The 20633-nt window shown below is 46.0% G+C and overlaps 1 protein-coding gene and 1 pseudogene across 1 annotated transcript; both read right to left on the reverse strand.

Moving 5' to 3' along the window:
* Nucleotides 1-4589: 4589 nt before the first annotated feature.
* LOC119368423 lies at nucleotides 4590-10808 on the reverse strand. The gene is made up of 10 exons (XM_037633688.1): nucleotides 10616-10808; nucleotides 8619-9046; nucleotides 6906-7650; nucleotides 6661-6741; nucleotides 6405-6500; nucleotides 5855-5965; nucleotides 5603-5701; nucleotides 5315-5452; nucleotides 5068-5231; nucleotides 4590-4983 (listed from the first exon to the last, which is right to left on the reverse strand). The coding sequence occupies exons 2-10, from the start codon at nucleotides 9009-9011 to the stop codon at nucleotides 4681-4683; spliced, it is 2130 nt and encodes a 709-aa protein (XP_037489585.1). The 5' UTR covers nucleotides 9012-9046; nucleotides 10616-10808; the 3' UTR covers nucleotides 4590-4680.
* Nucleotides 10809-10977: 169 nt separating this feature from the next.
* Nucleotides 10978-20633, reverse strand: part of LOC119361218 — a 10458-nt pseudogene continuing 802 nt past the window's right edge.

Genomic DNA, 20633 nt, shown 5'->3' on the forward strand with positions numbered 1-20633 from the left:
TGGAGAGCATGGCGGAGCTGGCCCTTCGACCACCAATACCAGAGCCAGCAGGGCACAACCCCCGGCAAGGTGCATTGCCAGGAGAGGGGGCGCTGCAGATGATGGTGCTGCCACTGATGGTCAGCTGGAGTTGGAGTCGTCGTCCTCCCGTCCGCTGTCGTCGTCCTCGCTGTCGCGGTCCTGCTTGTTGCTGTCGCTCGAAGAGAAGCTTCTGCCGTGGGTGGAACTCTTCGTGCAGCACCCTAAGAGGAATCCCGAGCTCCCGTAGACCTTGACGGAGAGCAGGTCGTTCCCCATTAATATAAACTAGAGAACGCGCCCCTCCGACAAGCTATGGACGCGTGCAAAGGTTTTCCACCCATGGCGAAGATACATGACGCGAGGAGCAGGGAAGTCGACGTCGACCCACATGCTATCGTTCCCGCAGCCCCTCATATGCAACCTCAAAGCATACAGCGGGTCCTGCTCCATCACCCAGGCAAACGAGGTAGGGAGGCGGAGATGACCGCACACGGGATTGTACAACCTGATGAAGAACTCGTGTGGCTGGTCTCTAACATGGCCCTCCATTAGGGGAGGGGCCACCAGCGGAGGCGCGACTGGTGTGCCGCCCGGTCCTCCTCTTCCCTGAGCGCCGCGGCGACCTTGACCCCCTCCCTCTTCCTCTCACGGCGGGCTCTGCCACCGTGAACTCCGGAGGAGGGGGCACGCTATCAAGCAGAAGCCCTTGTCGCGCCATTAAAGCACCAGCACGCCCTCTCATCATGGCGAGTGGAAGAAGGATACCAAGCAGAAAGGAGAGGAAGGAGGTGAATACGGGAAGGCACCGTCCCTATCCCTTTTTATAGAAGGGCAGGTCCGGGGCCTGGCCTCCCAACCCAAGGGCAACTGCCCCGCTCGACCAATGCGGCCTCTAGAGGCGCGGGGAATCAGGACCGACCCGCTGCTCCAATCAGCGACGCCCAGTTTCCCGCCTCGGTGTTAATGCCGATGCCCTTCGCATCCGCCGCCTGCCCTTCCTAAGGCATGGAGGACAATGGCGAGCGAGCCAGAGGCATAAAGACAAGTGGGGCGACCGTTTTTTCCGTGATCGTGGTGTGCGGCTCCATGCAGGCCACAACCCGAGCACACTTTGTAAATGAGTAGCGCCCCTGCGAATTCCTCTTTTTATGGGGAAGGCACGGGCCGCCTCTTTACTATTCAATACGAGGTGACGCAAGTGTGCTGCGACCGTTCCACGCATGACCCCCACGTCACGCACTCAATGCGGATCATGGGGAAGCACAATTAACGAAGAGTTTACAACGATTAAACTCTGCCACGCGTGCCCGCACACTATTCTGGGCCTGTCCCAACAACGCTTCATACTTATGTGTGGCCCAGGCCCGGGGGCTCCTATCGGTGTACAAAAGTATGGACTTTCCTGTACCCCTTACTTGTGTACGGGCAGTCATAGCCACGCCTGGGCAAGGCTCGGCAGGGCAGCAGAAGGAAAGGTACAAGGCTACCAAGACAACATTCAAGACAGAGAACTGAGAGCAGAAGGCAAGCTGCACCTACCCCGGCAACACCCTTGCCGGGGAGGCGTGCGTAACCCCGGCAAGGCTCTTGCCGGGGCATTGCGAAAGCACCAGCAAGGTCATCACCCTTGAGGCTAAGGGCTCTGACACCATTAACAACGGCAAGACCAAAGCTCAGGGGCGCATGCATATATAGTAGCATGCAGATCTTTGTGAAGACTGGTGGCCTGCCAGCCTACATGGGGACCGAAGAGCGAAGACCCTCGGCAAGACCCTTGCCGGGACGACTGCGAGGCCCTCGACAAGACCCTTGCCGGGGACAATTGTGGGGCCACCGCCAGGCCCGCACCCGACAAGGCTTTTTCGCCACCTCACAGCCATTCTGGCGCGATGACCAGCTTGCCAACTAGGCAGGCGTCTGCGTGGCAGCATGCAGATCTTCGTGGAGGCTCTACCACCGCGTCAGCACAGCAGCAGCCAGCTAGCCTAGCGTTGCATGCCTCGTCAGCTGGACGCGTGCCAAGGCAGGGAGAGGCGGCCATAGACGGGACGGCTTCTGTTACCACCCCCGATAAGGTAAGAGGGGACGTAGGCAGCGCATTGAATGCGTTTGTCTTATGATGTCAGCAATAAGCTCGTACACTGTAGATACTTTCCACCTCCTGTGTGCGACTGTGGCGACCCCATTGACATATAAAAGGGGGTCCTAGGCATAATGGGGGAGGATTCGGACTTTTTGGACTGGGCATGCACCGCAGCTAGTTCAAGAGCTCAAGAACACAAGATATACACTCAAGTAGGACTAGGGTTTTACGCACCATTACGGCCCGAACCTGGGTAAAAATCCCTCACACTGATCACTAGACCTGCTCTTTACGCAGCTCTCTCCCCGCCAACCGTAGAAGGGATCCCCGTGATCCCATAGGTGTCGTTTCCCCGACAGTAATCTCTGCAATGTCCCAATTCTGGTGGGCATATGTTGACCAATAGAAGCATATGCACTGGTTTGCATGGTGGAAATTGTGTATCCCAAAGAAACAAGGAGGTATAAGTTTCAAAGATTTGGAGAGTTCCAATCTGGCATTCTTGTCAAACAATGTTGGAGGTTTCTTTGTGCGCCAGGTTCTTTATGCCCCCAAGTTCTTCGTGCTAAGTATTTTCCCTCGGGTGTTCTATTAAATTGTGAACTGAAAAAGGGAAGCTCCTATAGTTGGCAAAGCATTTGGGCAGGAATTCGAACTTTTAAAAGAGGACATATTTGGAGGGTGTGAGATGGTAATAAAGCTGATATTTGGAATGATTGTTGGATCCCTAGCAGCCCAACTAGGAAGGTAATTAATGACAAGGAGAGGAAATATAGTAATTACAAAGGTTGCTGAACTAATTGATCAGGAAAACCGTGTATAGAATGAAGCACTGGGTAGAGAACTATTTTGGGCCGCTGACGCGGAAAGAATTCTGAAATCCCGCTGGCCATTGTGATGATGGAGGATTTTGTGTCATCGCACTACAATAAAAATCGAATTTTCACGGTCAAGTCTGCTTATTATATTGAATGGGATAATCGGCATGGTCGAAAACTACGGATGACAAGGCCTAATAATTCTTCGTCGACCAACGCTATCTAGAGAGCTTTGTGGGCTTTGAAAACACCTGTTAAGGTGAAGATGCATTGTTGGCATGCTTTATATGGGGCGATTCCTTCCTATTGGCGGCCTTGCAAATGGGCATATGCAGAATTTTAGCCAATGCCCTATATGTTCAGTGAAAGTATGAATCATGTCTTCTTTAAATGTGGTAGAATAAAGGAAATTTGGTCATGCCTTGCAATGACGCAAATTATTGAAGACACTTGCTTTGAAGTGGCTGATGGAATTGGGCCTCCCGAGCGACTGCTAATGGATGAGAATGCTGCACCGTATCTGGTAGGTGTTCGAAAGTGTGATCTTGTCGTTGTTGTTGCCTGGTATGCTTGGTGGGAGTGAAGGAAATGTACTCATGGGACAGCTTGCAAGCGCCGGTTAGATCGACCCAGTCTATCTCTGTGCTGGCATTAAATTTTGCAGGAGTTAACAAATTGAGTAGTCCTCAGATTGGCAGACAAGGATGGATTAAACCACCTGAAGATTTTGTAAATCTGAATGTTGACGCTGCCTTCGACGAGGACACTGGCTCAGGATGGACATGCATTATTGTCCGGGATCATCATGTTGTTCCTGGCATAGGTGGAAGCTGGAACCTCCCATTTGTTGATGATGCCCCCAGTGGCTGATCTAGTGGGGGTGCCATGCATCCCCTCCAAAATGCTAAACTTTTTTTACCTAGTAGTAATTAGTCTAATTCTATGTGTATTCTAGGGTTAAAAATGCTAAACTGTTAATTTTTATGGCCATACATGGTACTTTTATTGTAAGTGATAAGGTTGGCACCCCCGGTAGTCAAACTCGAGGTCCGCCACTGGATGCCCCTACTGTTGAAGCTACCACCCTTCAAGACGGTTGGGTTCTTGCTGGCAATGTAGGGTGCAATAGACTATTAGTTGAAAGTGATTGCATGGAAGTTGTGGAGGTCATGCACAATGGTGGAAACTCTCTAGGCGTGGCGGCTGCTATATATGAAGAGTGTACTTTTCTTTGTCACGATTTCCCTAGTGTAATTCTTTCTCATTCCCCTAGGGAGGCCAATAGGGCTACTCATAATCTGGCAAAGTTTACCGAGGGTAACCATCAATGGCTTGATGATCCTCCTGATTTTGATTGAGCTGCCTAAGAAAATGAGATATCTTTGAATCCTGCTCAATAAAATCGGCCATGACGGCTTTCCTCCAAAAAAAGTTTTAAGATATGTGGCATCCCGTATCAATATATAAGTTTTAAGAGTGACGCAAGAAGAAATGTGTCTTAATTGGACCAAACTGCCGAACTTTCTTGTACCATTTCTGATCAATGATGCAGTAAAAAAGAGCTATCTAATGGCTTTCTCTCTAAAGAAGTCACATATATATTGATATTTACCACGACAAGAAAAGCCATGAATGCCAATATTCAATAAAACAGCCATAAACATGATTCACCAAGTATATGATCTGATAATAATTCAACAAAGTAGTCACCAACACACACCTCCATCATCAACGTTATACTAGAACAAAAACAAAGGGCTATGCACAACCCTGTTGACGATATTTTGGGGCCAGGGCGAAGGGGCTGATATCCAGCACGGCCCTATAGACATGCAGCTTGATGTTGTAGTCATCGTCCAGGAGCTCGAACACACACAAGTCCCTCTCTTCCAGATAGTTCTCCATGGCGAGCGTGCCCCACCCGGCACTGAACGCCGCACGGGGACACTCCCCGCCGGTGTACTCGTACCACACCTTCCATGGCTTCGCCTGTGGGTCCCACAGCGTCATCTTCCTGCTTTCTTTCGGGAGGAATTTTTCAACGAACATGTCTGGAATGATCTGCAGTGTCCCAGGTCGATCAGTAAGTGAGCAATGCAGTTTTAGAATATGTGTATCCATCCAGAGAAGAATTTGATCAATTACCATGAAGTACGACACATAGACATCGGTGTGCTTCATTTCCTTGATCACGAAGGGCCTCTTGGATTGGAACCTCTGTGTCCTTTCCATAGCGTATTCCTCGTCCCTTTGGGTTATTGGACGTCTCTGCGACTTTAATTCCGGCCTTCTCTGAACCTTGACGATAACTAAGTATAAAAGAAGATGCAAATTACTAAGATAGTTCAGTTCAAATTTTGTTGTAATCAGCGTAGGAAGGAAGAAGATTTACCTCTACCAGGTTGGTTTTCACTATTGCTCTTATTGAACATCGGGAACTGAGCCTTCATACTATGTTTTTTACCAAAAGATTTGTGTAATTTGGTTAAGTCCTTGCATACGGATTCTGGCGCGAATACACCTGTATGAACTATATGCGCGCAAGTTAGCTCAATGACATGACCATTGCTATCTTTTTTCGGCAGAGAAGACCATTGCTATCTAAATAGCAGACTGAAAACTGACACAGCATTTAAGTCATCTCAAACCAATTCTCGATCGGAGGCTTCAAGTTAATTACCTGCCAAACTGTGACTTGATGCCATTCCTTTAGAAGCTGATGAAGCAGCAGACCCTTTCCCCTCAGCCCGGAACTTCTTGGGTGGACGACGGACCAATTCTGCTTACATCAATATGCACACATGTACATTTTAGCACGATAATAGCACAGAAATCATTTTACAACACCAAGCCATCTCATAGCAATATATACGTAAAAAGTAGTACCAGTTATTTTGAAATCGATCATCGATCAGAGGGTTATTCTAGTTACCTGCCAAACTGTCACCTGATGCTGCTCCCTCAGACTCCGAATGGCCACATGGAGCTTGAGGCCTTTTCCCATTCGCAGCCTTGGGCTTCTTGGGTGGACGACGCTTTGATTCTGCTTATAATTGGATTGATGTGCACAGAGACACAGGTTAGCTCGATAAAAAGAGCATAAGAATCATTTTACAACATTAAACCATTTCAAACCAATATATGTGTAAAAAGTAGTGGTAATAATAATTTTGAAATCAATCGATCAGTGTGGAAGGGTTCTTCTTAATTACTTGCTAAACTGTCACCTAATGCTTATATAGGAATCATTTTACGGTACAAGACCATTGCTATCTAGATAGCAGAATCAAAACTGACACAACATTTAAGCCATCCCAAACTAATACATACATGTGTATGTGTGTGTGTGTGTCTCTGTGTGTGTGTGTGTGTGTGTGTGTGTGTGTGTGTGTGTGTATGTGAAACAAGTAATACTTTTTTACCCGCAAGAAAAAATCTACTTATTTTGAACGATTCTTGATCAGAGGCTTCCTCTTAATTACCTGCCAAACTGTCACGTGATGCTGCTCCTTTAGAAGCTAAAGCAGTAGACCTTTTCCCCTCAGCCTTGGACTTCTTGGGTGAATGACGGACCAATTCTGCTTACATTGATGTCCACACATGTACATGTTAGCTCGATAACAAGACCACAGAAAACATTTTACAACACCAAGCCATCTCACACCAATATATATGTAAAAAGTAGTACTATCAATTATTTTGAAATCGATCATCTATCGGAGGGTTATTCTTGGTTACCTGCCAAACTATCACCTGATGGAGCTTCAGGCCTTTTCTCCTCATTAGCCTTGGACTTCCTGGGTGGACGATGCCCCGATTCTGCTTATAATTGATGTGCACAGAGACACAGTTAGCGATAAAAAGAGCATAAGAATCATTTTACAATATTAAACCATTTCAAACCAATATATATGTAAAAAGTAGAAGTGGTACTAATAATTTGGAAATCAATCGATCAGTGTGGGAGGGTTCTTCTTAATTACTTGCTAAACTGTCACCTAATGCTTCTCCTTCACACTCCGAATCACCAGATAGAGCTTCATGCCTTTTCCCCTCCTTAGCCTTGGACTTCCTGGATCCGACCACTTCTATCATGATATCATCAACCTTCCTGAACCTAGTCCTCTTCCCGACCACAAAACCATTGTCGATCTTGTCTTGATCCTCCTTCTGTTGCTGCGATGGTGCGCTGCGCCATTCACTGTCTTCCTCATTCTCCGGATTCTCGGATAATGCGTCTTCTTCTTCCTCTTGTGGACCAGTGCCGTTAGCATCGACACTCATGTTGTCGAACCCTTCATATTCTTCTGAAGCATCTTCTTCTTCTCCTTCATTTTGTGGGGTACCATCTGCACCTGTGCCAATGTGAGAATCTTCTTCTTGCGGGGCAGTACCATCTGCATTGGTGCCTGTGTGCCCATTCTCATCCTCTGCTGCCACAGCGGTGGCGCCCATGTGCCGCGGTTCGGCGAGAAACGCGTACGGCGCCTCACACGATGTTGGCAAGAATACCGTGACTGAGAACTGTGACTTCCCGTCATAACGGAAAACCAGCAGGTAGCCATACACGATGCGATGGTCGCAGAGGAACTCCTTCCATCCACGTGCAAAGCATAGCTCCCCGGAGATTTTAGCCAGCTCTACGGGCCATAAATTTCCGCTTGGACCTCTCAGTGAAACCACTCCTGTACAGTCTTCCAAGTATTTGTGGAAGTCTTCCGGAATTGTCTGCAACATATGTTATCATATTAATCAATGACTAAGTATGTCAAACACAACCCAAAGCTAAAAAATAATATGAAAAGGCTGTGTGCTATGTCTTAGAAATGGCCGATGGATTTTACGTTCAGATGAATGTGTGGTGTTGCAGTTTTTCAGAATCTATGAAGCAAATGTTCTGAATCTATATGAAATGTTTGTTATAGTTAAAAATGATATGTGCTGCATACTATGAATACATAGCATTTAACTTCACCACTTAAGGACAATCATACATCAGTGTTGACATGGTCAGTGACGAGCAACAACAAAGCGACTGTCGGTGTCGTAAGGCACTCCACTGATGGGTCCTATCCCACGAGTGATGGATGAGTCTCCACTGACAACAGATTAGTGATGAGCCTGGCACCCATCAAAAGTGATCAATTCTGTCCCTTTAGTAGTGACGAGTTCGATAGTAGTGTTGGAGATTGATTCAAGAGTTTGGTAATAGTTAACGGAGTAAATAATCAATCTGAACTAATTCAAGGGTTGGGTCCAAAGCCCTATCCAAACAAGCATATATTGTCTCGGTCACTCTCACTTGGCATTATATTTTTGGGAAAATTTTACATGTGTCTCTTTCCTTTACAATCTACAAAACATTAAATACGAATAATATCAACTTTCAAGAACTAGTTTATATATTGGATATAATACACATATATGTTGCGGATATGTTACCTCTCTTTTGTTCCTTTCCAAAGTAAGACCACATAGTATAGTCCATGTTTGAAAAATATCAATGACCAATCGAACAAGAATTGTGATGAAATATGTACCATTTTAACTTTGTCAAATTAGTAAGCACCATTCCAAAAGTCAACCGCAAACAAAAAATGAACCTTCACAACAATCATGCAAATATGATAGATAAAAATGGATGACCAAAAATGGGTTAGTCTCTTTAATTGCTGTTATGAATCAAGAAAACCTACCACTTGTTCCATATATGAACTGGTTATGAGCGACCTAAAGAATTGCGGGCAATTTTTTTTGTCATTCTGCTCCTTCGACTTCTCCTCCTCTTCATCATTCTCCTTATCCTTCTTTCTTTCCTTATGTGCCTTCATCTTCTTCTCATTTTCTTCCATTTTGCTCCGATCATCCTTCTCCTTCTCCTTCTCATTATCCTTGTCATTACCCCTCGTTCTCTCTTTCTCCTCCTTATACTTAGCCATCTTCATCTCCTCCTTTTTCTTATCACCTTCTTCTTTGTTTCGTTTCTTTTTCTCTTTCACATTCACATTTTCACCTCCCCCTTTTACTTTCACATTCTGCTTATCATCTATCATGCCCATAGTGCTATATTGCTTTTGATGGTGTACCATGATTGGACCTTTACATATGTCACACACTTCTGTCTCTGCAATACAATAGGAGATATATATGCATATATTAGTACAACACTTTTGGCAAAGGTAACAATGATACATATATTACTACTCAAGTTTTACTCGAGAGCTGAATATACATAAAACACAAGTTTGTTTGCAATGGATATTCCTAACTACATTAGTTATTTTCAAGAGCACTCCTACAGACTTCTTTGTTATAAAACTAACAACCAACATAAATATAATTACCATAGAAGCTCTTGAGGGAAGGAAAAAGAACAAAATGTATCCCATATTTATATTTGAATATTGGACACACAAGCAGTGGCGCAGCTACAAAGGAAATACAGGGTGGCCGACCTCACAGGAGAATCAAAAAAGCGCTCGCCGCCGCAGCAAGAGAGATGGGTCGCCCTTGGCACTACTTCACGCTGCTACCCGGGTTTTGGGTACCGGGCGGAAAATTCGGTTACCGCCCGGTCCCACGTTTCTCGCTACCCCGCGAGAAAGCTGCATACTGACCAAAAAAATTCGATTTTTTTGAAAATTTTGAATTTCAACGGCGACAGTCTGGTCAAGTAGGGAAAGAAACTTTTTAAAGCATGTAAGCTACTGTGGTCTGGTTGTAAACATGGCCCTCCCATCCCCACGCAACCTGTCGGTCCCTAGGTCGAGTCCCGGTTCTCCCATCTTTGCAGTTTCTCAGCCCTAATATGTCCTAGCTCAGAAAATTTTGAATTCAAATTGCATTTAAAAAATCCGAGCCGTATTTCCTCAGAATTTCACGGTAACCGTGGTATCCACGTTTCTCGCCCACCCTCGGTATTTTCTTGGGATCCGGTAGCCAAAACGTTGGCTGCTACTAAGCTGATCTTTTCGGCTACACCTCCGCTCCACCTCTTGCTGAGCGGGCCAAGGTGAGGGCTGGGCTAGGTGTTCATAGAAAGGCTGAGGCGGGCCACGTCACACTTTTGCCCTAACGAAGCTCCGGCAGTGCACACAAGTACACAAGTACATGCACGCATAATTTTGTGTTGCGGCATACTTGCATATCTGTATATATCAATATCGCTGGGCAATGCGGTTTTGATACCCTATCTGCCTATCCAGTAACAGATGCTCCCCTTTTTTCTTATCCTTTTAGAGCATTTGCCAAATTAACGTATTTATTTTTCTTGAAGAGATTTACAAATTCGATCATTCTGTTGTGCAAATTCGGTAAACCAAGAAGCATGCATATATGGATGATTCAAATTTGCACCATCCTTGTCTTGAGACAAGAAAAGTATAGCCTAACTAGCAACACAACGACTATCACTGGAGAAGAGGTAGCATAAAACCGAATACATCATTAGGAATGTACGCCCAGGGCGACAGAAGAAGGAATTCAATCTTGTCAACCGGCTAAAACCTGTAATTATATCCCACAAGTTGAATCTACGCTGAAAAAATACATTTAGGAACTACGAACGCCATTTCTTGCGGTGGGAAGAACAAAAGCACGATGCACACCATGGATTTGTAGAACGCCAAGGAGATTGAAAAGCTAAAGATTTTGTTGATCTAGCATAGATCAGATATACCGTAGTAGGGCTTACCAAGCGCGTAGCAGTGAACCAATCGCGATCTGATGGATCAGAATACAGGCCTCTCCAAGGGGCGTTCGATCGATTCAAATTCGAAGGAGAGGACGGGAGAAGATCTCGATGTGGATTTAGATGGAGGTTCGTTGGTTGTGAGGACGGGAGAAGATCTCGATGAGATTTAGATGGGTTTGGGCGGCGGCCCGGCGGCTGGATGGAACTTTCAAATATTTCGGGATTACACATACTATATATATAAAGGGAATTCGGGGCAAGGGAAAAACCCTAGGTCACGGCGAACAACGGAAGCACATAATTCCAGACGTTATGTTTTGACAACGACAATCTTAACACGTCTGCCACTTTCAGGCACACAATCACTCGTCTGTGGCTGGGTTTGAGGCGATGACGCAGGGGTGATCTCCAGCACACGGCCATGTAGACATGCAGCTTGATGTTATAGTCATGGTCCAGGAGCTCGAAGACGCAAACGTCCCACCTCTCCAGGTTGTTCTCCATGACGAGCGCGCCCCACCCGGTGCTGAATGCCGCACGGGGGCACTCGCCGCTGGTGTACTCGTCCCACACCTTCCATGGCTTCGCCTGCAGGTCCCACAGCGTTATCTTCCTGCTGTCCTTCGGGGGGAAACTTTCGATGAACATGTTCGGGATGATCTAAAGTGTCCCAAGTCGATCAGTAAGTGAGCAATGGAGTCAAATAGTAGTACATATGAGTACTGTCAACAAGTAATACAGAGAGTAAAAAAAGGGGAAACTAAATGCTTGGCTTTGAAAATGTGCATAGTGACTCAGGAGGAAGACATTAGTTACCATGAAGTATGAGGCATAGACATCGGTGTGCTTCAGTTCCTTGACGGCGGAGGGCCTCTCGGACTTGAACCTCCGTGTCTTCTCCATGGCGTCTTCCTTCTCCCTTTGAGTCACTAGACGCCTCTGCGACCTTTATCCCTACATTGTAATAGTAATTCAGGGAAAAAGGAAAAACTCTCCCGCGTCTGGCGACCCGGGGGGGGGGGGGCGATCCCTGCGCACCGCCGACTCCCCTTCTCGTTGTGCAGCTGCCAAAGGCGCCACCTGTAAACCCCGGGCGGCCTACAAGGAAGGTGGCTGCGGGGCGGACCCCTGGGCAATCCCCGCCCAGCTCTCCCAACCTCGTGGCTGGTGGCGGCAGCAAAGCGGACCTCGCCCGATCTGCGTGCATCGGCGGCGTGATGCGGCGACAGATCTTAGTGGGCGTCGGTCAGGAGCCAACGGCGTCGAGGAGCACAGGTACGTGGTGGGGGCGGGGCTGCGGCGGCCGAGGCTGGCAACCTAGAACTGGGCGCGGCGAGGCTGCTGCTGCCTTCGTGTCCGCCCTCATCGAGGGAGTTGCGGCACCTACTGCTCACCGCAGATGTAACGGTGGTGGATGGTGCGGTCTTCGGTGGCGGCATCGATCTGAGAGTGGGTCCGCTCCATCCCCAAGATAGGCGTGTGCAGGGTGCCCAAAGGGCTAGACTGTTCCAATTTCTCCCATCGTTGAGGGATGTTTTATCGGCAGGGGTGCCTTGATGTCATCCTTGCCTCCTGTCTAGTGGCGGTGCGCTATCGAGGAGCTTGCCTTTGCCCGGAGGAGCAAGGTGGGATGGTGGAGGCTAGAGCTGGCTAGACCGGGGGTGAGTGTGGTATTGGGAGTTGTCTCGGGGTTGGGAAGGTGGTGCCTTCCCGCCCATCTCAGTTGTCATCTTGGTTGCAAGCGTGGGGCGAGGGTGGAGTTGGAGCCATGGATGTCGGGGCGGCGGCCTTGGTGGTGGGAGCGGCGGTGCTTAGGGGCGGAGCTCGCGGCTCGGGCGTTGACTAGGTGACATGGCCATGTAGGCGGCGTGGTAGCCAGAGTCCGGTGGTCGGTAGCGTTGGCGCGACGGCCATAGCCTGTCATATTATGTTTTGAAGGAGAAGTGCTTGCCGAGGTGGAAGCCTACTTTGGCTCTGCCAGGACGACAGCGGCGGCAGCTATGGGCGTCATTTCCATGTTAAAGGCGTTGTCATGGCTACTCTTCGTCCTTCATGTTGCTTCGAGGGAAACCTTGATCCTTGGATCAGGCGGTGGCGGCGCTCCAATGTCTTGCCCTTCTTGATGGCGCGCCCTTGAAGTACCCGGCTCGTCGTGCACGACTTTATCTCTTCGCGGTCACTCGTTCACGGTTGAGAGCTCCGACGTCTCCAAGTTGCTTCCTCGTGTAGTGTGTTCGAGTTTTCGGGGTTGTGTAGTTGTCCTTAACACCCTTGTATCTAGCCTTCTGCGTGTGTATTGCTGGTTCATATTGTATGGCTTGGTTTGCATGATCATTGCTTTATATATAAAGCGGGGCGTGAGCCTTTTTTTGGCGCGATGTTTATCCCAGCCTTCCCGTAAACTTGATTAGAACTCGTATAAAAAGATGCAGACTTACATCAAGATAGTTCACTTCAAGTTTGTTCGAATTAGTACTGGCGGTATAATAGAAGAGCACGCTTATAGGAGGAAGGAATGAAGGAAGAAACAAGTTTTACCTCTGCCAAGTTGGTTCTCACCATTTCTCTTGTTGAACATCGGAAGTTGATTCTGCTTACCATGCCTTTTACCAAAAGATTTCTGCCACGTGGTTAAGTCCGTGCACACGGATTCTGGTGCGAATACACCTGTATAAATTTTATGCCGGCAAAGTTCATTAGCTCGATGACAAGAGGATTTAGATAGGAACCATTTTATAGTATAAGACCGCTATATCTAGCTACCAGAGTCAAGACTGAGACAACATCTAAGCCATCTTATATATATACTATATATATATATATGTGTGTGTGTGTGTGTGTGTGTGTGTGTGTGCGCGCGCGCGCGCGCGCGTGTAAAACAGGTAGGACTACTCATTTTGAATTCGATTCTCCATCCGAGGCTTCTTAGATACTAGCCAAATTGTCACTTGATGTTGCTCCTTCATACGCTTTTTTGAGGGGAACTCTTTTAGATGTTGAAGTAGCAGACCTGGTATAAACAATTAAAGGAGCAGCAGAGCTTTTGCCCTCAACCTTGTACTCTTTGGATGGACGACGGGCTAACTCTGCTTACAATGGATGTGCATACAGGTTAGGTAGATAACAAGAGCCTATGAATCATTTGACAACATTTAGCCAACACAATAGCTAATATGAAATCAATCCATTGGACGGGTATTCTTAATTACTTGGCAAATTGTCACTTGATGCTGCTTCCTTAGAAGATGAATCACCAGATGGAGACCATATCACATCAGCCTTGGACTTCTTGGCTGGACGATGCTCTGATTCTTCTTACAGTTCCGTGTGCACATAGACAATGGTTAGCACGATAACAAGAGTATAAGAATCATTTTACAAAATCAAGCCATCTCATACCAATATATAAAGTACTACATGTACTAATTATTTCCAATTTATCAGTCATTGCTCAATTGGCATTATATTTTGCGGAAATGTTACGTATGTCTCTTTTATTTATAATATTTTTTTTGTAAATACAAAAATATCAACATTCATGAAGTAGTTTATATTTTGGATATGTTATCTCGTTTATCATTCTCAACGGCAGAAAACATTGTATAGTCCATGTTTAAAACATATCAATCACTAATTGAACAACTAATCTATTGGGTGCAATAGATATATCTATCATTTTAAATCTATCGAATTAGAGAGCACATTTCCTAAAACTATACCACAATGGAAAAGATAACCTTCACATCAATCATGAAAAATATGGTAGGTAAAAATGGAATAGCTAAAATGAGTTAGTCTCTTTTGTTTGTTGGTGAACAAGAAAACCTACCACGTGTCCATAGATGAATGGGATGTCAATGCCCTAAAGAAGTGGGGAATTTTTTTGTCATTCTTGTCTTTCTCATGCCTTTTCTTTGATCCCTCTTCCTCTTTATGAATACCCTTCCTCCCCTTCTGCTCATTTATCTCCTTTTGCCCCTCCTCTTTCTTCTTTTGAATTTCTCGCTGCTCCTACTCTTCTTTCTCGTTCTCATTCTCCTTCTTTCTTTCCTTATGTGACTTCACATTCTTCTCATTTCCCTTTCATTTCCTCCGATCCTCCCTCCCTTTCTTTCCTTGACATTTTGCTTATTATCCACCATGCACATAGTGTTATACTATTTCTTATGATATACCATGATTGGTCCTTTACTAATGACTGGTACTTCTCCCTTTGCAATATAATATGAGATATATGATAGATTAGCATAATACTTTGCAATGGTAACGGTGGCATATAATACCACTCAAGTTTCACCCATGAGTTGGATCTACGTATGAAAACTTTCCAAGTTTGGATTTTTGTTACGACTATTCAATTATTATTCCAACTGTACTAATTAGTTGTATTCAAAAACACTCCTACAAGGACCTTTTGTTATAGATCTAACAACTAGCATAAATATAACTTCCATATAATCTCATTACGAAAAGAAAGTATAACACTATGTAACCCATATTTATATTCAAATATTGGACAGACATGTACACATCATACATCAATGCTAGGAATATATATAGAGTGGCCACATGCATAATATTTTTGGGAGGCACACTTGCACATTTGTATATATTCATCTAGCCAAGCAATTCAGTTGTGATATCTTATCTGATCAATCCACTAATAGAGCTTCATGTGCTCCCCATGTTTATCCTTCTCGAGAATTTTCCAAAAAAATTGTCTTGATGAGGTTTACAAATTCGAAGATTCCGTTATGAAAAATTGGTAAACCAAGAAACATGCACATATTGTGTTCATATGTTACCATCCTTGTCTTGAGAAAAGAAAGGTATGGCCCAACAAGTAAACCAACGGTTATCACAAGTGGGGGTTCTCTCTTCCATATATAAAGTGCATTAGATCATTCTTCCCACATGGACAAATTTCCAATGCGACGATGACAACACCAACACCATTATTGTGTGCTCCACAAGAATCTACACCCCCTCTCAAAGTGAGAAGACAGATACATCAATTTTATCAACAAAACCTCTAGTTAGAGTGGCCACATGTTGATCTATGCTCAACTAAAACATTTATAAACAATGAACATGGATACACTCATCCTTGTGTTGGGAATAACAAAAGCATGATGCATAGTGGATTTATATTTTAATAAGGCGAGACATGATCATACCAATGGGCCAAAGATCTAACTACGCTAGCATAGATCAGATATACTTTTAGGCTTACCAAGCATCGTGGATAAATTTAAATCTTGATGGATATGAATATTAGACCTCTTCAAGGGGATATTCAATTCAATGGAGAAGACGAGAGTAGAGATCGATGTGGTTTAAATGAAGGCCATCATGGTTGGTTGCCGCGACGGAGGCTCGGTGGACTTTGCAAGATTTTGGGGTTATAAAGGGGGTCAGAAAAGGGAGAACCCTATGTTTTGAAAAGGGTGGGACTTGGGAGAAGAAAGGAAAGTCCATGCTTAATGTTTCCAGTCCCATCATCATCAGTGGAACAATATCAATCTCGGTAGGACCAATTCCAGGCCCGCCAAATTTCTTTCACATGTTAATGGTAAGACTTCTACTGAGGGTCTATTTTAGGCCACTTGCACTACAAAAAAAGACACATCCGTGACATTTTGGGCCGAGCAATTTTTTTCCTATCATGCTTATGACACTTCCATGACGATAATTGTGAAAAAACCCGGTATCATCATAGATGTGGTGGGCTCCTACTTCTATAACAAAAGTTCATGAGATAAAATGGGCTTTTCGTCCTGGGCGGACGAGAGATGCAGCTGCATGACATTCTTTGGGCCGTCCATGACGGAAAACACCGTGGTAGAAGCGAGGGCGAGGAAAATATCGAGGTGTTCCCGGTTACGTTGGGTGGTCAGGGCCGAGTGATGCACAGAGGTTTGCACGTTTCTCTCGTACATGCACGCGCGTTGGTGCGAGACGTTGGGCTCTAACTGAACCCGAGCGAGGTGTTCGCCTACTGAACCTGAGCGATTGCACTGCAGGTTACGCGTTACTGAACCCGATCGAGCGATTCCTTCGTTCGCTACTGGTGCTAACTGAAGCCGATCGAACCTGCTGCCTCCTTCCCTTGATGAACAGTGAGCGTTATTGGGGGTTAGATGAACAGTTTCCGGTGGGGGGTTGTATGAACAGGACCCCGTGGTGTTGCCGCTGGATGAACAGGACCCCGATCGATTGAGCCGGTTGGGCGTGGATGAACAGGACCTCGTGGAGGGCTGGATGAACAGGACCCCGTGGAGGGCTCGATGAACGGTCCACATGTATGGAAAATATTTAACTATGTCATAACCAAGCAGAAGTTCTGATTTGTCTCTAAATTAACATGGCTCTGTATATATAGGCGGATATAAATGTCTATGTCAAGATACTACAGAAGGCTGCATGGTCTATTGACAAATTACTATGTACCATCATAAAAGAATATATGAGAAAACAAAGAGCGTGCCTTTTCATCATAGGGGTTACTCCATTTATTTTTTCTGATTGATGGTCATGAAAATAATATTTTATTTATAATGTATATCAGTAATTGAAGGTCTGCTTGAATCAAGTACATGGCATGATCACATGAATGGTTAATTTACTTGTTTCTAGTAGGCTGTGATGAGCCTATTATGTCAATTTCATATCCACCATGCAGCTTCTATCGGCTAAATTTCATATGTGAGGAGAAATTTTGGAAGGCATGTTGTATTCAAACAAGATCATATATATATATGAAAACAAAGTTGTGCTTCCATATGGCCGACCAATCCAAATTTTGATCCATAGTTCTTCAACAATTGAGCAAAAAATTGTTGGCCAAATTATTAACCAGTCAAACAATCAAAGAGTTGATACATGAGACTTCCTTTTACAACACATGAAATGTCAACATAAATCATCGACATCACACTGCCCCCATGTCTTACAATGAAACCTCAACATAAATGAGCTAATTTAACCATTATGCACCCTAAGGTTGATACATCATACTTCAAGTTTGCACAGAGACCAGTTCTAGAAAGTTGTGTCACTATTTCCAAGCACATGAGATCACCGTCGTCACTCGCCTCCCATTGCAACGGATCTTGCACAACCCAGATGCAACCAGGAGGATTGTAGAGTGGGCATTGGAACTGTTAAGCATTGGTCTCAATTTTGAAAGCACTTCGACGATCAAGAGCAGGGCCTTGGCAGAGTTCATAGCAGAATGGACCTCAAAGCCTGACGAAGAAGTTCAAGAAACCACTCTTCCCGGCAACGAGACAAGCCGTGATTGGATTATGTACTTTGATGGGGCTTTCTCGCTGCAAGGTGTTGGTGCCAGTGTGCTCTTCGTCGCGCCCATCGGAGAGCACCTCAAGTACGTAATCCAGATGCATTTTTCCCGAGAAAAGTTAACAAACAACACTGCATAGTACGAGGGGCTGCTTGTCGGTCTTAGGATCGCGGCAGACCTCGAAATCAGGAAGCTCATCACTAGAGGTGATTCACAACTTGTCATCAAACAAGTTAACAAAGACTATCAGAGTCTGTTGATGGAGGCCTATGTAGATGAAGTGAGAAAGTTGGCGGAGTGTTTTGATGGTCTACAGGAAGAACATGTTCCTCGAGCGGAAAACAACATTGCGGATGACCTGTCAAAACGCTGCCCTCAAGTTGCATGTGGAACCAGGTACCTTTGTGCTCCAATTAACGGAGCCATCCATTGAACCATCAGCAGGATAGAATAAGCGAAGGAAGGCGGGCCCCGGAAAATACTTTCCTACTGAGCTCCCAGGAGCCGGCGGCAAGGAAGTTGCCGGGAACCCCAAGCTTGCCGAGGAGCAACAGTCTCTGATAGGGCCACCAGCCCTTGCCATAGAGACAACTGCCCCCATGACAGAAGACATGCCTTTAGTCCTTGCCGTCGAGCCCCAGGCTCCGGCATGGGCACAACACACCGTTCAGTTCCTCCAAACAGGGGAACTCCCTGAGGAATAGGAAGAAGCAGAAAAAGTAGCCCGTCGGTCCAACATGTACCAATTTGTGGATGATGTCCTATACAGACGGAGATCAAACGGCGTGAAATTGAAGTGCATTCCTGAGGAGGACGGACTGGAGCTGTTGGCAAAGATACATGGAGGCATGTGTGGCTCCCACTTAGGGTCAAGAGCCCTTGCCGGCAAAGCATTCTAGCAGGGTTTCTTTGGGCCCACCGCTCTTCAGGATGCAACCGCACTAGCAACCAAGTGTGAAGCGTGCCAGTTTCATTCAAAAAAGCTTCATCAATCGGCTCAATCTCTTCAAAGAATCCCTATTCCTGACCATTTTTGGCCTGGGGGCTCGACATACTAGGCCCTTTTTCCCGTGCTGTCGGGGGCTTTAAGTACTTGTACGTTGCAATTGACAAGTTCACAAAGTGGCCAGAAGTGGAGCCAGTGAGAAAGTGACATCACAGTCAGCCGTCAAGTTCGTCAAGGGACCCGTTTAACGTTTTGGTGTGCCAAACAGAGTCATCACCGACAACAACACACAGTTCATGAGCCGCACCTTCATGTAGTGTATCCAGGACCTCGGCAACAAAGTTTGCTTTGCTTCTGTTTCTCATCCAAGAAGCAACGGCCAGGCAGAAAGGGCAAATGCTGAAGTGTTGCGAGGCCTCAAAACAAGGACTTTCAACAGGCTACACAAGTGCGGAAGGCACTGGATTGATGAGTTGCCAACGGCTCTTTGGTCAATCAGAACGACACCAAATCGAGCCACTGGCCAGACACTCTTTGCCCTGGTATACGGGGCAGAAGCAGTTCTCCCCACAAAACTCATATACGGGTCACCTCGAGTGCTTGCAAATGATGAGTTTGAGCAAGAGCAGTTGTGCCAAGATGATGCAACGCTCCTTGAGGAAGATCGTCTTCGGGCTGCTGTGCGAGCTGCGCGCTACCAGCAGACCTTGCGCCGCTACCATAGCCGCAAGGTTCATGCCCGAAGTCTTGAGGAAGGCGGCCTTGTTCTTCGACGTGTTTAATCTGCCAAGAATTCAAACAAGTTGACGCTGAAGTGGGAAGGCCCTTATCGGGTAATGTGAGTCACCAGGCCTGGCGCAGTCCACCTAGAGACCAAAGATGGCATTCAAGTGAGCAACTTTTGGAATATCGAACATCTTCGCAAGTTTTACCCATAAGGCGTGGTTGTCAGGAGCCCTGACAACCCCCTTTTGTACTAGCCTTGCCAGCAAGGCATGTAACCCTATGTACAGAGCTAGGCATAGACCCCGTGTGCAGTCAAGTAACTTTCATTATGAACAACTTCCTGTTAATTTCCATGTTTATATATTGTACAACCCTAGATCCAAGAGGATACTGACAAACCGCCAAGGTTCCATGCTCCTGTCCTCTCTTCTTTCCAGCCGTGAAGATGCTCGGTCCTGTCGTTCTTGTCGTGGACTTGGCTCCGGCAAGAAGTTGAGAAGACTGCCTGGCACAGCGATCCCCAGCAAACCTGACAGATAAGGTTTACCTCTTGTCCATTCATGTTCATAACCTATGACTTGTGCATTAAAAAACCTCGCTACTCTTCTTAGACTTAGGTGCTCTCATCCCTGACCCGAACGCTGCTTCAGTCAGAATGCTCGCAGTAGCCTTTTGTAAAAATAGATTGGCAGGGGGCTGGACCCTTTGTTTGTAACCCGGCAGATGTGACTCTCCGGCAGGCACAGAGGGCGCCGGCAAGATAGCTTGCCAGAAAAACTCAATTATTTGCATTAAAGAGGCGTTTTCGCCTCTGCATGAACATATACATGCATGGGTCTCCGGCAAGGCTCATCTTTTTCATTAGCATGCTGATACAAGTAAGAATATTACAGAACATAAGCATGGACTCGAGAGATTACATTATTTAAATCTAAGACTTGGGAAGTGCCCACAAGTTGGAAAAAAGATAAGTGCCCCGTAATCCCCATTCTTGCCTATTTCCTCCCAGCCATGGCAGGTGAAGGCAAATAAGATGTGGGGGG

The sequence above is a fragment of the Triticum dicoccoides genome, chromosome 2B, assembly GCF_002162155.2.
Source record: "Triticum dicoccoides isolate Atlit2015 ecotype Zavitan chromosome 2B, WEW_v2.0, whole genome shotgun sequence".
Classification (NCBI taxonomy): domain Eukaryota; kingdom Viridiplantae; phylum Streptophyta; class Magnoliopsida; order Poales; family Poaceae; genus Triticum; species Triticum dicoccoides.

What these genes read in the sequence shown, in the direction of transcription:
- LOC119368423 (XM_037633688.1), bottom strand. Translation starts at nt 9,011, where the DNA reads ATGGTACACCATCAAAAGCAATATAGCACTATGGGCATGATAGATGAT. An exon ending in ATCAGGTGACAGTTTGGCAG is followed by an intron (nt 5,702 to 5,854) that starts GTAACTAGAATA and finishes TGATGTAAGCAG; the next exon opens with AATTGGTCCGTCGTCCACCC. An exon ending in ATCAAGTCACAGTTTGGCAG is followed by an intron (nt 5,453 to 5,602) that starts GTAATTAACTTG and finishes GCGCGCATATAG; the next exon opens with TTCATACAGGTGTATTCGCG.